The 12,415-nt window shown below is 40.2% G+C and overlaps 1 protein-coding gene across 1 annotated transcript in view; it reads right to left on the bottom strand.

Annotated features, from left to right (window-relative positions):
- Positions 1-408: 408 nt before the first annotated feature.
- The window catches only part of LOC124062351 (voltage-dependent calcium channel subunit alpha-2/delta-1), a 55,032-nt gene continuing 43,025 nt past the window's right edge, over positions 409-12,415 (bottom strand). The window contains exons 26-40 of the mRNA XM_046395052.1: positions 12,294-12,385; positions 11,166-11,247; positions 10,572-10,634; positions 9,862-9,965; positions 9,260-9,349; positions 9,071-9,138; positions 8,767-8,805; positions 8,470-8,541; positions 7,143-7,295; positions 6,910-6,962; positions 6,463-6,518; positions 6,098-6,227; positions 5,215-5,327; positions 4,455-4,537; positions 409-2,412 (exon numbers count right to left, since the gene is read on the bottom strand). Coding sequence (XP_046251008.1) covers positions 2,302-2,412; positions 4,455-4,537; positions 5,215-5,327; positions 6,098-6,227; positions 6,463-6,518; positions 6,910-6,962; positions 7,143-7,295; positions 8,470-8,541; positions 8,767-8,805; positions 9,071-9,138; positions 9,260-9,349; positions 9,862-9,965; positions 10,572-10,634; positions 11,166-11,247; positions 12,294-12,385 — 1,309 coding nt within the window. The 3' untranslated portion in view covers positions 409-2,301. The remainder of the gene's footprint in view (positions 2,413-4,454; positions 4,538-5,214; positions 5,328-6,097; positions 6,228-6,462; positions 6,519-6,909; positions 6,963-7,142; positions 7,296-8,469; positions 8,542-8,766; positions 8,806-9,070; positions 9,139-9,259; positions 9,350-9,861; positions 9,966-10,571; positions 10,635-11,165; positions 11,248-12,293; positions 12,386-12,415) is intronic.

The following is a 12,415-nucleotide window of genomic DNA, read 5'->3' as shown; positions in this document are numbered from 1 at the left end:
TTTTTGTTGAGCTTTATTGGTTCAGCCTCTCACCGTCCTGCCGTGATTCAGAAGTTAATCCTAAATTGTGTCAGTACACCGCGTCATCATGATTGAGCATGGTCACATCTGACCATACCCAGCCACAGAAGCAATAAATGGTTTAAGAATAATAGTTAGTGACATTATCAATACGTGCAGAATATAATATATAAAAGTAGCAATGATCCACATCCTCACAAAAACAGTCACAGTGAACAGCAGATGTGGATGCACTTCCCTTTTTTCGCAGCTGTCTCTTTGTGCAGGAAGGATTACATGTTTGGTCTGCTCCCAGTGGAGCCAAAGCAACTTGGCCAGATGTGACGAAATAAAAAAGGAGCACCTCGGGTCGTAACAGTACAACACTTTTATTGTGAATATATTATATTTGCACAATAATCAACACCATGTTATAAACATTTTTCTTTTCTTTAATTTTCTCTTTTATACAGTAAATATTATTAGTGTACAAATGTATACAAAATGTATTCAGGCTAATCAAGTTCCACAAAAGAGTAATTCATGTACAGTATTAAAGCATAATCAGATATTAGAGGGACACGCACATGCCTGCACATAGACACGGGACCCCCAGGGTAAAACACAAGTCAACACGCGACTTTGATAAACAGGCATAACCTGAACACTCAACACCAGCAGGTCACCATGAAGGCGAGGTGGAGAGAACTTGACTTTAATTGTTAAAATGGCTAAAAAAAGAAAACTATAGTACTTACATGTGATCTCTATGATGTATGGTAAAGTAAGGCAATGCAAATTTACCTCTGGTAGTAGTGTATTCTCAAAGTTCTCCCCAACAGGCCCTGATGCTAACCCTGGGCATAGACAGCGTTCAAACACAGAACAAGCTCATCCCATGACATTGCAGCGTTTCGACACTGAGCCTTCAGCGTCTGCTTCACAGCACTTCAAGAGCAACACAAGGAGGAAACAAGCATAAAGAGGAGAACAACAAGGAGAAGAAAACAACGAAACAGTCATTTTGTTATGCTGATCTCATTCACAAGTCATCTTGGCTCCTGAGTCTGGTGATCCAGAAAGGTAACAGAAACAGGACTTATAAAGAGAGATGTTAAAACATAAGCTCAAGTCTGGTTTCAGTTTGTTTTGAGCATGGAGGAAAATTATATTCCTCTTGTACAATCAAAATCACTGGTTGGTTCTGCTGTTGTCGGGGCCACATAAATTAGAATAACTGCAGCAGATCTGGCCCATTTCACAACATATCACTGTAAGGACTACCTCCTGTGCTGTACTGCAGCAAGCATTAGCATAGAAGCATACATAGTAAGAATACAACTCTGATGCATTGCTTCATTCAGATTGCAGACTGTTTGAGCTACTATGTAGGCACTGGGAATTTGATGCATCAAACTGAAGACAACCAAAGCTGTTAGACCAAGTACAAACATATCTGAAATTGTAATATCCTAACAGATTTGACTCACATGGGTGCTCTCTCTCTCTCAGCATGCTATCTATCTACCTAGCTAATGCCGTAACTTGAATACTGATGTACACCCACATCTGAAGAATCTCTTAAAATAAACTAGCCTGCAGATTCTCTGTAGAAGGTTTGTGTGTATCTGTGGTCCTTGGTACTGTGTGGAGCTTTGGTGTCAGAGTTATGGTGTTGTCTTCAGCTCTGCACTGAGCACATGCTGCTACAACACCCAGCTAGTCACAAAATACTATTTGGAGTACAAAAGAAATGATAGATAAATAGATAGGTACAGTACATTTAAAAAACACTCAAACAAAAGGATATTTTTCATAGTTGCACTGCTTTTCAAAATAAATGACATTATCATTACAGCATAATGATCCATATGTAATAATATAATAAGCAAACAATATCAACTACACAAATCATCGCTGTCAGTGAACATAGTCTTTGAATGATATTTAGTTGGCATAGTGGGACAACTCTTCAACCTCCGCTAGAATAAATCAGAGAGACAAATTAGGCAGAATTAAAGGGTTTGGTTAGCTCTTACTCTTGCACCAGTAATAAAGAGTATATCATGGAAATGAGTGCAGCTGAGCACAGTAAATGTGTCTCTATTTTTGAAAATGACAAGGAGGAAATGAATGAGCACCCTTTGGCATGGGAAAATGGAAATGCTGATAAGAATGTCTTGTTGCAAATGCTCTGCATACATCCTGGATGGCATAACTGGAGTGTCTTCTGGCCTCTTGTGAAATGAGATGATGATCAGTGTGTATGAGCGTGTGTGTGTGTGTCTGTGTGTGTAGGGGTCATGAGTGTTGTAAAGATGTGACGAGCCACAGCAGCAGTAGTTGGAGCCCAAGCATTGGCCATAGACATGGGCTCAGGCACGTCCCTCCTCCACAATCAGAATCATCTTCCTGTTGGAAGAATCAGTCAATTGTCAATAAATTAGCTCTACTACAAATACCACCATCATCACTTCTTCATCAGCTAAGATTAATGAGCCGTTCATGATTGTAGTGTACCCATATTATGTGAGCCCATGGTATCTTATCATATTAAATCCTACTGTGTCTGCTCGTCATGTTGAAGGTTAGTTTGACATTTTAGGAAATATGCTTATTCGCTTTCTTGCAGAGAGTGAGAATCCACCTACGTGGTTTTACAGGAAATATGTATCGGCCTTTGTTTCCAATCACTGTTCTAAGCAAACAGCAACAGTGATATCAGTCTTCTCATCTAACTCTTGGCAAGAAAGCAAACAAGTATATTTCACAAAATGAACAACTCACTTAAATGCTCTATTGCAGTTATTGAGGTTTTCCAGACCTCAGTCTGCTTTTGTGTCTGTGCACATGCACCTGCCTAACACAGTTTGCGCCTTTTTCGTATTTGACAGGAATATTCCGGATATCGATGCGTGCCAAAGGCCTAGGAAAAAGGGGCGGGATTCTGTAATCAAAGGGCAGGAAAGCCCTGTGGAGCTTCCTCTGTTTACACCAGTGACAAAATGGGCTGGCCAGGACACAAACTGTCTTCCTATGAGGAGCTGAGCCAAAAGGAATGGGACAGATGGAAAGCGGAAAAGGGTCGCGGCCTACTTTTACTCTGTTCATCTACTTCCTCAGCCATTCCTCCCCTTCCCTTTGCTGCCCAGCATAACCACACCACAATATAAACATGCAAGCACATGAATTAGTGGTCTGTTATGTGTGTGATCTACGCCTTTAGAGGACAATGAAAGTCTGAGTTCACAAAGATATGGGAAATAATTTTTCCAAATATTTAGACGTCTTATAAACTGTTCAAAGTTGGGTGGTGATGCAATGATCTCACGCATGATTTATCCACCTCACTCCTTTGTTTTACTGATTTAGCTCAAATTGCACAATGCATGAACTTCCATCAGCTCTTACGGAATTTACATGAATGTATTTACTGCTGTCTGAATCAGGTCTGGACACTGCATTGCAATACCTGAAGCTTCCGAATACTTCTCAGTTTGAGGGTAAATACTTCTTAAAGTGTCTACTGTACATATTTAGATATTTATTTCAGAAATAAATATTGCTGACAAAGCATTTTTCGTTGGTTAAAACAACAATGACTGCAGTTTTGTGCTGAGATTCCATCCAATTGATTTAACACTTATAACTGCCTCAGTTTGCTCTTCACCTGTTGGAGTGAAAAACAGGAAAAAACTAAAACAACAAAATCAAAATGTCAAAGAGATGTGTAGCTTTAAGTAATAGATTCAGGCATACGACAAAGAAGTGTATTATTTACTTTTTCCAATGAGCTATTTCCTTCTCAAACTATTTGAGTATGTTTGAGGAGCTTGAATGGTTGTAAAATAGTGAAAATGAGTAATGCTACTGCCCCGCAAATATTAACAGATATGAGATGTGACAGGATCTGCTCATAATTGTACTGCATGATATGTCCCTGCCAAGCACATTACAATGTCCCATGAACAGTAAAGATTGCAGTTGGTGATAATTCAGTAATGAAGTTGCAAGAAGCAGCATGAGGACACTGACCGAAAACTTAGCACCAAAAACAACAAAAGAGGTGTGGAGTTCAGCGCAGAACCTCTGCTGATTGGGCACAAGGGCTCATCCTACCAGAGAGTAAGAGCAGGAGCCAGTGGGATGCAGAATCACAAAATGAAAATAGTAGATGATGAGTGAAGAGATCACATGAAGCAGGAGAAATAAAAACAACATGATAATTGCATGCATAATTCATAAAACAAAAATAATTATATATTGATATAGAGAGTAAACTGAATTAAAAAAAAAAAAAAGTATGGATCAGAAGGGAAGAGCAGGCAGCCAACAGGGCTGAACAATGATGAAAACCAGACAAAAAATGACAGAGCTCAACTGTGAAGCCTCACTAATTGAGTTGTTTCCAGCAATATTCTCTGCACAAAGGCACATGTGTGGTTGTGTCTTACATTTTCATTGTTGTCAAAACACACATCAGGCCCTTTGCGGTATCTGGGATTCTGAGCCAGCACGCAGGGATCTGGACCTTCAGCTAAAAAGACACTTTCAGGAAAATGTGATTTACCATAAGCAGTGCACATTTAATTCTTTTAACAACCACAATTAAATGATGTGCTGACTCTTCATTTCACTGCCAAAAAGCCTCATGTAGTTCCAACTTATCAACCTTGGCTGAAGATCTGCTTTATTTTCATTTAGTATTTGCTGATCTATTAATATCTGAAAGGGATGTAAAACAATGAAAAGCATTGCTCGTTATAATTATAAGCCATGCCATATGTGCCTGTCTGTATGTAGTATGCGCGTCGTATGTTACTCAGTGCTTGTGTGTATAGAGTGGTGTCCTTGTTAGCAAGTAGAGGCCCTTATTGGGACCCCATGGTGACCTCTGACGATGACACCTGCACACACATAAACACACCCCCGGTCTTAACCTTAATTCAACCTGATGGTAGCATGCAGCCCATATGAATTTAAACAAAGAAATCTAATCTGGAGGTAACGTGAGACAGGCTTTCATATGCCGTGCATCTGGTTTACTGTTCATCCGTGAACATTCATGGGGGACCTATTGCCAACTCCTTAGGTGTGTGTCCTTGTATTGAGAGTTTAAAGTCCCGCTGTCATAAGGGTGATGGATGGAGGGCTGGAAAGTAAAACGGAAGTGTAACTCTATGTTCGATTTTTACGAGTCGAGTGAAAGGATACAGGGTTGTTCAGCCTGTCGTAGCGGCCTGGGGTCACACGACAAACACGTTGCCTTGGCATCAGTGATCAGGAACACTAGGTTGGTGTTTGGCAGCTTCTCAGCACGATACATCCTAGAAAGCAAACAATGCCACAGATACACATACTGGTAGATAGCCTGTACAGCATTCATACAGTCATATACATGCATTGAAACTGTACAAAGATATCATGCAACTCCAATAACAAATTATATGCATGAGAACGCATTTGCATACATTGTATACAGTAAATGTACACTGCACAGGTATGTGTGCACATGTGTACACGTTCATTCCTCTTCTCTACTCTTGGGATTGGCTTTTTATGATAGTCATGAAAGTTTCTGTGTCTACAGTCGTTAACATTGGGGAGGAAAGCACCAGACACGTGGGACTCATAACACCCAGTAATTACAGCCATATTTAACCCTCTCTGACAGCCCAAATTGACACAAAAAGAGGTTAGAGCAAAGTAAATGTGCAGTGGTCCGTGAATGTGTGTATTTGAGAGTTTTTGAAGTGTAGCCAGAGAGCCAAGTAAGAAAAACAGATAAAAGAGCTTTTGTGCTTCCCCCTGCAATTCCGGTCACTGACAGATCAAGGTAATCTGTGTCTGATCAGAACTCATCAGAAAACAGCTGCCTGAAATCAGACTGGAAAACAGAAAGAGGCCAGGAAACTAACTCTATTCTGGAAGTATCCCTGCAGACCATTAAACAGAAGTCCAGGAAGAAGATACAGTGAGAGGTGGAAAATCTTTAACATTGCAACCCATTTTCAGTATGATGAGTGTCCACAGCCGTTGAAATGAGATCACATACAGTTATGTACACATACAGTCACACAAAGAAATGACCACCTACCTGGAACAGTTTTCACAGTCCAGGACACCTGAGTAGGATCTTTCATCATTGTCAAAGAAGTACTGAGTTTGCTCTGTGATGCAGCTTTCTTTAAACATGGCATCTGGTATGTCTTCATCTGCTGATTCCACTGGAAATAAGGGACAAGTTTAATAAAGAAAAACGTGAGAGAGTGATCAAAGGAATTAACATTGGTCAAATACTGTTCTCTCTTTTTAAAGATATAATTGGCAGAAAATTCCTAGGAAAATGTAACTTAATGCAATATTGACGCAAAAATTTCAACCACTGAAATGTTCCACATATTATGTCTTTAAATAATTCTGATGATTAGAATTTACACAGTCATGTCTTTTGTTGCTCACCTGCCTCGAGAAGGTGGGGGAACATGAGACCAAAGAGGAGCTGCTGGAGTATTGACCTAGAATTGACACAGAGAATGAAAAAAATAGATGAATCGCATGCATAAGTCAATAGACCGTCTTTAACTTATTTACAGTGAATGACCAAGCACTGTTTAAAATCATTAAACATCTGTTTAAGGCTAGGGTCACTGGTGATGTAAATGTTAAGGGAAATATCAGTTATTCTATTTTAAAAATCTGTTTCTATTGCAATTGGACAGTCATAAGGGTAGTGATGCAGCATAATGTTGTGTAACTCCCCTTGTCCTACACTGACCCTCAACTACATAAAGCCCACTCCCAAACAAACTCCTACCCTAAAGTACAAATTCACTCCCACTCTAGAATGCACGCACATACACACAAAGTGCAAGAAACCAAATACAGAAACACAAACTGTACACTCACCAGGCAGCATTGGAGGCCCACCAGCCAATGCTGAGCAAGTCTGCAATGGTAGGCTGGAGGACATGCAGGGAAATTCCAAAATAAAGTAGAAAGGGATGGAAAAAAATTATTCAGTTATGATCATGATTATTTTTTTCATTTGGATATACATACATATTTTACAAACATGTAAACAATAAATATTTGAGAGAGAGTGATGGCTGTCTGGTGACTTGTATGAGTGAGTATCTCACCACATAGACAGATCGAGGTCCTGCTGCGGCCTTGCTGTCTCTCTCTGGGTCACACACAGACTGGTAGTCATAGGTCTTGTTGAAGGAGTACAGTGAGGTGTTGACAAGATTGATCATTAGCACAGGATCCACCTCGCCAAAGAATTGACCTATCTAGACGAGTTAAGCCACACACGTAAACACACACACACAAAAACATAAGAACAGTGTAAGACTACTTGTGCAAACAACCATAATAGTGTGTATTTGTTCCTTTGACTTGGCTTTATAAGCTTAGTCATTGATGGTTGCACATCACCACCCTGAAAATTTGCATTCATGTGCTCAGCCAATCGGAAACGCACATTCAGCTGTTTTGTGGTAGCTCATATAAAGGGATGGGAGTCACTCATCCACTCTGCGTCAGTAGTCACTCAGGCTTATGCGACATTATGAAACCAAACAGAGGCAACAGCTGAAAATGTCTAATGTAGAATGAAGGTGACATATTTATAATATTTATAATCCTAACATTAGTGAGAATTCACAAGTAGCTGAAAACATTGTAAATTTCTCCATTGTGGGACAAACAAAGGATGATCTTATCTTACCTAGTGGAGGAGCAATCAGGTGACTGGTTATTTTTTTACAATACGTAAAAAAATGTCCATTGGACTCAAGCAGATTTTGCAATGGACAAATGTGTCACAGGATGTGAAAAAAAAGATATGAGGGTGCTTATTGAAGACCATAAGCTCTATGCCAGACATTGTGATTGTAGAATGGATCAAAGACAGCAGATGTCCTGTGATAACTGACGTGAAATGTTTCCAAACCCACTGTATATCCAAGCACTGACACAAAGGGGCCTATAGCAGCCAGAAAGGGTCGAGTTAACACAGTGGAGCTGACTTCTTGTGTACACAGGGGACTCACTTCACTACAGCTTCCATGACTGACTAAAACCCATCAGAACGTTCCCTTTGATCCTCCTCCAGTGGCTAGTACTTTACTTTACTGCAGACGTGCATGTACTGCTTTCCTACAGGAGCTTTCAAATAGGTCAGAGCTAACAGGCCATTCTCATAACTTAGCTCAATCATGAGCACTTTATTTGACCTCTATATGAGATTGATGGATTTTTGTGAGATAGGAAAGATGAGCTAGGTATGTAGAAAGGTAGAGAAAAGTAGCAGAGCGATTCTTTTAACTTTTCTACTAACTATGTGACTGCAACTGTTTTATTGTGTGATGGCTTATGGTCATTTAATGATGATATAGAAAAAGACAGTACATAGGTGAAGCATGCATGCTAACGATAAGGTGAAAATGGTTATGAGTAACCCACCAGGTTAATATACTCATCCTGATTGGACATGAGAAGAAACCCCCCATCGTCAAGGATCACACAATCTACATGCTGCAGGGTAGTGAAAACAGTGAAAAGTGTAAAAATTCAATAAATGCAAGTGATAAAAATGTACTTTTGAGATACTGATCAAGCTATGTAGGCAAAGCTGTTGTCATAACAGGGCATAATATTCCTAATCAAGTCATAATAAGGGAAATACCTCAGAGAACATGAGAAACAACGTTTTCTTTTTTTAAGTTCTGAGATTAAATTGAACAAATTGTATTGTCATACCTTGTCATTCTTCAGACAGCCACAGATCTCATCCTTGCACTAAAAAGTAAAAGGTAATCCAGACAACAAATTAGTACTGTACACCAATAACAGACAGAGGTGTCAAAGACAGGAAAAAGATAATTGGTTGCTGAGTCTAATTCCCAGGCTGTCAAATACCACAGTGTAAGTGTGGCTCCTTTATCTGAAAAGTAAGCATTAAACCTGCATTCTGATACACTAGCCCAGAGCATCAATAACTGGCAACATGGGAATGGGACTATCATTCTCCAGAATTGCTCACCCCACCTTTAATACAACTTACATTCAGTTTCAGTGTGGCATTCATGAAACTGTTCATCCAGAATGAGACATTAAGTTTCACTCCCACCACTACATGAAGAAAAAAAAAACACAAAACAAGAAAAGATACAACTTTAATGAATAACTGTTGAGTCTTTTCATTTACACCACAACAAGCAATCAATCTATTAGCAGTATTGGCAAGACTGACCTGCCGGTTTGAGAGTGACTTCGTCAACTGTGAGTTCCACTGCTTTGCTCACTAAAATACCTGACTCAGAAACAGACTCCCTGCTCTCTGCTGCAAATGAAAGGGGATACACAAAGGAATCAATAATCATGGCAATTTAACTAAATTCATGTTTAAAATGGTAGAGAACATTTCAGAATGTGAATAACAGTTAAATGAGAATAATTACAATCCATTGTGGGAAATTCCACACATTTTTAGCTGCTTGTAATTTATATGAGTGGAGGGGAGTCTGCAAAGCCAGTACATGTGTTAATCCAGTCAAGTGTAGCTGTAAGCACGGCTACATTACAATGACGTTTGCCTGTCCTGGTGTCTGCTAGAGAGATCAGTGCAGATAACAGGAAGTATACAGGGCAGGAGGGAGGGAAGGAGGGGGGGTGAGGATGATTGCTGAAAGACACAGCGGGAAAAGGAGAAGGATAAAGAGAGTGATATCAGAGGCCAGAGAGTGTGATCTTTGCCAATAGAGTTGGGATGACATCCAAACGCAGAGAGCAGGATAGGCTCAGTGCCAGGCCACAACGAAGAGCACAGATATTCAAACCTTTCAGAAAACTTACTGTTGAAAGACGGAGCTGTGAAAATATAAATTTCATTGTCCAGGGTCCTTTTGTAGAAGCTGGACTCATATGTCTCAGGATTCTCAGTCCACTCTTCCCCAGCACTAGAAACATTAATATGGTCACATAATATTATATGTGGACAATTATAGGCATAAAACATCAGACAAAAGTGTTTGATCTGTAAGAAAAAAACTTATTTTAATCTTTCGCCAAATGTTAGTCATCGAAATAAGAGTCACACCCAGTCCAGTTGATATATGTCAAGAGCATGATCCAGTAAAAGCAACAACTGCCTGTATTTCATGTTTTATCGTCAGGAGGAATATGCATTCATCTTCAGTTGGAATGTTATATTCTGACCAAGTGGAATCCCCAAGTGTAGTTCAGACAAAAGTAGCAGCAAGGAAATTGAAGAAAATGAGCTCCATTTGGCTGCTGGATCTGTAGATTTCACCCATGTCCTATTCTGACCTGGCAAGCTCTGGGAGTTCAGCTGAAAGTGTCTAATCCTCTATGTTCTGGAAAATAACCCAGTGCAGCAGGTGAGCATAGCAGCCAAAAGCGATCAACCTAAGAGTATTACAATCTGTATCCATTTTCATCTCACACATTTGCACCACCAAATATTTGGGCAAAGCTTCCCGTGATATTTTACAATGCCAGACCTAACGCTAGAAGGGAAACTGAGCAGACATAGGGTAGAGTACCTTCTTGGGTAGACTCTTGTGATTCCTCCATCTGTGGCTACAAACCTGGCCACTATCCCATCCCTGAGAACATGGAAAACAACAGCCAATCAAACATCAAAGTCAAACTCACATATTAGAAAATGTGCTTGTGAACTGCGGGACCAAACTGCAGACACGACACAAATCGTTTTCTGCCCACAGTCAACTTGTCTCTATTTGTCCTAATGTTAAACAGATACCCTGCAGTGTATGTGTAAGTGTGTGTTCAGATTATTTCAGACAAGTGGGCATACCATGAAAGGAAACACACTGATGTAATTACTTTATTTTCCCCTCAAAACAGCATGTCTTGGCAGAGTTTGGTATGGTTGGGTGTGATATGCGTTTTGCGCTTTGCTTTCATCACGATTCACTAGTTAGACATGGTCGAATCACCCAGAGTAAAAAGAAAGAACTCTGGCTCAGTTAGGCAATAAACCGTGCATGAAATGGGCATCAGCTATGGTAGTACAAAGCAATAGTGTACACATGCAACACAGATTTTCATGTTAGAAGAAATACATCTTCTCATGACTTAAAAAACAGAGGACAGCAGAAAGTTTTGGCACTCACACTGTCTGCTTGCTCCAAAGTTTAACCAGTTCAGCTGTCAAACCTGCATCCAGGATTAGTCGACTCACCAGACTCACATTACCTATAGATTAAAGACAAGATACATTTTACATTGTAGGCATTGAGACACCACAGCGTATTGTTTCAATTCCAGGTGTGCATGATGAATATGTGATGCTTTCGGCTAGCACTAAAATTTCTACTGATGTGTCACAGAGCAAAACCTAGCATTTTCTTCAGTAGATATGTTCACAGGCTAACAGTAAGAATACTGAGACGACTTAAGCGTATGAAGGTGAAAGCCAGACAAACAGCAATGCGTGTTCAGCCAAATCTTCTCCCTGGATGAATGATGGGGGAATGATCTCATGGCACTTGTCAGAAAATCATCCCGCAGGGAGACATGTTTTTGTAGGTCTTCTCTGAGTGACCACAAGAAGTCAGACAGCAGGAAGTACTCTGTGAAGGACTAGTTGTTGTGGCTTCAGGAGACAGATTATGATAGTGTACTGAGTTTAACCTCACTGAAAAGTACTTTTCTGAAAAGAATAACATTAGCACAAGTGTGTCCAAAAAAGGCTGTTCAAAAGAAGTGTGAGAACACACTGCACAAACAGCAACAAGAGGGGCCTTAATGCCTAAGCATATGGCTTGACCTCAAGTTAAATGGATCAAGGATAGCCAGATCCATTAGCTGGATGATGGCGGTAAGCCATACTAGGGGGAACGATCCATTAGATGATGACAAATCAAGCATCGTGAGTCACTGTGTAGCATGACAGCATTGGGCTTCTAGGAAACTCAGTGGATCAGGATGATGTCACTCTGCTTAGACCATACTGACCAATGACATGCTCTGACCTTCAGGTGCTGACCATCGTGATACCAGAGTGGAAAATTCCACTATGACTAACACTAAAACAGACCATGCACGTATACATAAACACAAACTTGCACACTCATTACGGCACACAGCAATGAGACATGCTACTGTACATTTTGATTTAGGCGACATTGTGCAGGTCAGTGGTATTATAATCATATGAATACAAACAGTGCAGCAAGCTGACATCATAGCCAGTGCACATGTGTCAAGTAAAATAACAGTGAAAAAGATGCATGACTCACATGCATCTGGAGTGTTTCTGTCAGTGTACTGGCTGAAGTTGAGGAGAAACTGGGTGTTGTTGAGTGACAACCTCAGCTCTTTGCAGTACTCCCTGAAGAAACAGTATCGATCAGTTGCAACC

Source organism: Scatophagus argus, chromosome 7, assembly GCF_020382885.2.
Source record: "Scatophagus argus isolate fScaArg1 chromosome 7, fScaArg1.pri, whole genome shotgun sequence".
In the NCBI taxonomy this organism is placed as follows: Eukaryota; Metazoa; Chordata; class Actinopteri; family Scatophagidae; genus Scatophagus; species Scatophagus argus.
Note: the sequence above shows the minus strand (reverse complement) of the source record. Positions and strands in the feature narration are given on the sequence as shown.